We start from the raw sequence: 2,638 nt of genomic DNA, 5'->3' as shown, positions 1-2,638 counted from the left end.
AGAAGTATACTTAAATGTCATTGTAAGCACATTTCTGTGATGATTAATTTTGTATTAATTGAGTGTTTAATAATTTTCATGAGGAATTTAATATTTCCATGACTCTACAAAAGAAACAAGCATTTTTTATTGTAGATGACAGACCTGCGTCACTAAAGATGACACGAGAAATGAACAGACTGAACATTCATCAAAACTCGCCATGGCACAAATGAACAGTTGACCAACAGAAAACTCAACTTTATTTTTGTTTTCACTGTTAGAATGCCCGGCTGGATTATTATAGCAGCTTTCAGCATTTAATTCACAACGTTAACGTGTCAGTTATTAATGATCAGCTAACAGACAAAACAATGAATCAAGAACACAAACTCCAAGCTGTCCTTCTGTTTCACTAAATATTTCATCTCTTCCTCTTTATCTGCTAAACAAACACTTCAACCCTGCGATAGTGAACACTTTGTGCAAAGTCATCATAGATGACAAAAACATTTGCACAGCAATTAAAAGCAGCACAGTGAACTGATCAGAGCCAACTCATTCGCTGGAGATTTAAAAACACAAGATTCATAAAACATTTAATCGCTGACGTTCATGACGCCCGACTCAGCCTGAGAACAGTTTTTTTACGTTATACAGCCAGAAGGAAGAAGATTTAAGTGCATTAATCCTCATAAATGACACAAAGATCACAGCGATGTATGTGATGGGCTCAGAGTCGCTCCCAGAGCTGCAGTAACTGACTTCCTGTCTGCGGCTCCAGTTCCTGCTCAAATACACACAGATCACACATGAACCCTCATCATCATCAGTGAGACGTACTGTGTGTGTGTGTGTGTGTGTGTGTGTTCTGACCTGAGCGTCTCGGCTGATCTGGACTCTCTTGTTGTCGTTCCAGGGGTTGAGCAGCTGCTGTGTGAGCTGGAACGCCAGACTCTCCTTACGGATCCATTCCACCCCGAACACACCTCCCAGACCGGACGAACCCCAGTCCAGACAGCGCTCGCCGCTGACCGCCGACGCCATGCGCGCGTAACCCTGCCCACACACACACACACACACACACTCGGACATATAAACCCTGCCCACACACCCCAGAGCCAGACACACGACTGACGCGTTCAGAGCTAAGCTGAACAGCCGGGCCACAGCTCACAGCTCAAACATTATGGAGGAATTTACACTGTTAGCATCCTGTTTATTACCCTGATGGGTTTCACACAATCTGTATTCTATCTATATTACAGAAACTCAAAAAAAAAAAAAAAAAATCAAGGTGGACCTTTTTTTTAAAAAAAATTTTTTTTTGAAAAGGCAAAAAAAAAAAAAAGTTTAGAAATGTTTTTTTTTTTTTTGCAAAAAAAATTTTTTGAAAAGAAAAAAAAAAGAAAAAAAGTCAAAAAAAAGTTTTTAATGTTTTTTTTTGAAGAGAGTTAATAATTTAAAAGAAAAATAAATCATTGGACTTCAGAATTAGGATTTTTTTAGCCTTGAGTTTTTGTAATATATATATATATAAATAAATGTGACCTTTTTTAAAAACGGGGTGATCTGTAGGAGGGTGTAAATGCGGTTTGTGTCATGGTAAATGGAGCGGAGGGAAACAGACCTGGAAGTGTCCGGATCCCTGAACGGAGAAGATGAGGAAGACTGCGCTGCTCTCGATGAAGGCTCGCGTGAGCTTGTGTTCGTTGTTGGGCGTCGTGGACCAGATTCCCCTCTGCTGGGACAGATCGATGTTCCTCATGTTACTGCTCTTCATGATGAAGTAGCGGACGCTCGATCGCGCCGCATGTGTGGACGGAGACGAGCAGCGCTGCATCAGTAACAAACACAGAACAACATCAGCACACTAGAACACCTGAACACACCTGATATATGATATGATATCTGATATATATATATATATATATATGATATCTGATATGATATCTGACATATGATATGATATCTGATATATGATATGATATATGATATGATATCTGATATATTATATGATATCTGATATATATATATGATATCTGATATATATGATATCTGATATGATATCTGATATATGTTTTGTATTGTAAAAAGCGCTATACAAATAAACTTGAATATGATATGATATATGATATGATATCTGATATATGATATGATATCTGATATGATATCTGATATATAATATGATATCTGATATATGATATGATATATGAGGCCTCGGTTATATTCCAGTCTGACAGTCCTTCAGATCCGCTGTGCAACAAAATACTTCCCCAATAGAGTCAAAAAAGCTGCTTGTTTTCAACCTTTTTGGTTAAATGTTTAAAAACAAGGTCTCATTCGTTAACATTAGTTAATGCATTAATAATTAATAAGAAATAATCTTTAACAGCAGTAATAAAAACCCAACTGTTGATTGTTAGTTCATGTTGCTCAGTCCATTAAATAATATTAACAGACTGCACGTTTGATTTGAATAATGTTGTAGGCTGAAATTTTAATTAGAGAATAATTCGATTATTTTATTAAAGTCAAGTTTTTATTTAAATGTATTTCTTTTTTAATTAACAAACTGGTAGATATGATATATTAAATTAACCACGATTAATTTTGTTCTTTACTGAAAACAAAGATTTATTAAAATGGAAATAATAAA

The 2,638-nt window shown here is 36.1% G+C and overlaps 1 protein-coding gene across 1 annotated transcript in view; it reads right to left on the bottom strand.

Annotated features, from left to right (window-relative positions):
* Positions 1-219: 219 nt before the first annotated feature.
* Positions 220-2,638, bottom strand: part of ythdc2 (YTH domain containing 2) — an 18,770-nt gene continuing 16,351 nt past the window's right edge. The window contains exons 28-30 of the mRNA XM_059549321.1: positions 1,610-1,816; positions 856-1,038; positions 220-766 (exon numbers count right to left, since the gene is read on the bottom strand). Coding sequence (XP_059405304.1) covers positions 713-766; positions 856-1,038; positions 1,610-1,816 — 444 coding nt within the window. The 3' untranslated portion in view covers positions 220-712. The remainder of the gene's footprint in view (positions 767-855; positions 1,039-1,609; positions 1,817-2,638) is intronic.

The sequence above is a fragment of the Carassius carassius genome, chromosome 5 (genome assembly GCF_963082965.1).
Source record: "Carassius carassius chromosome 5, fCarCar2.1, whole genome shotgun sequence".
Classification (NCBI taxonomy): domain Eukaryota; kingdom Metazoa; phylum Chordata; class Actinopteri; order Cypriniformes; family Cyprinidae; genus Carassius; species Carassius carassius.
The sequence above is the reverse complement of the archived record's forward strand: the minus strand, read 5'-3'. Positions and strand labels throughout refer to the sequence as shown.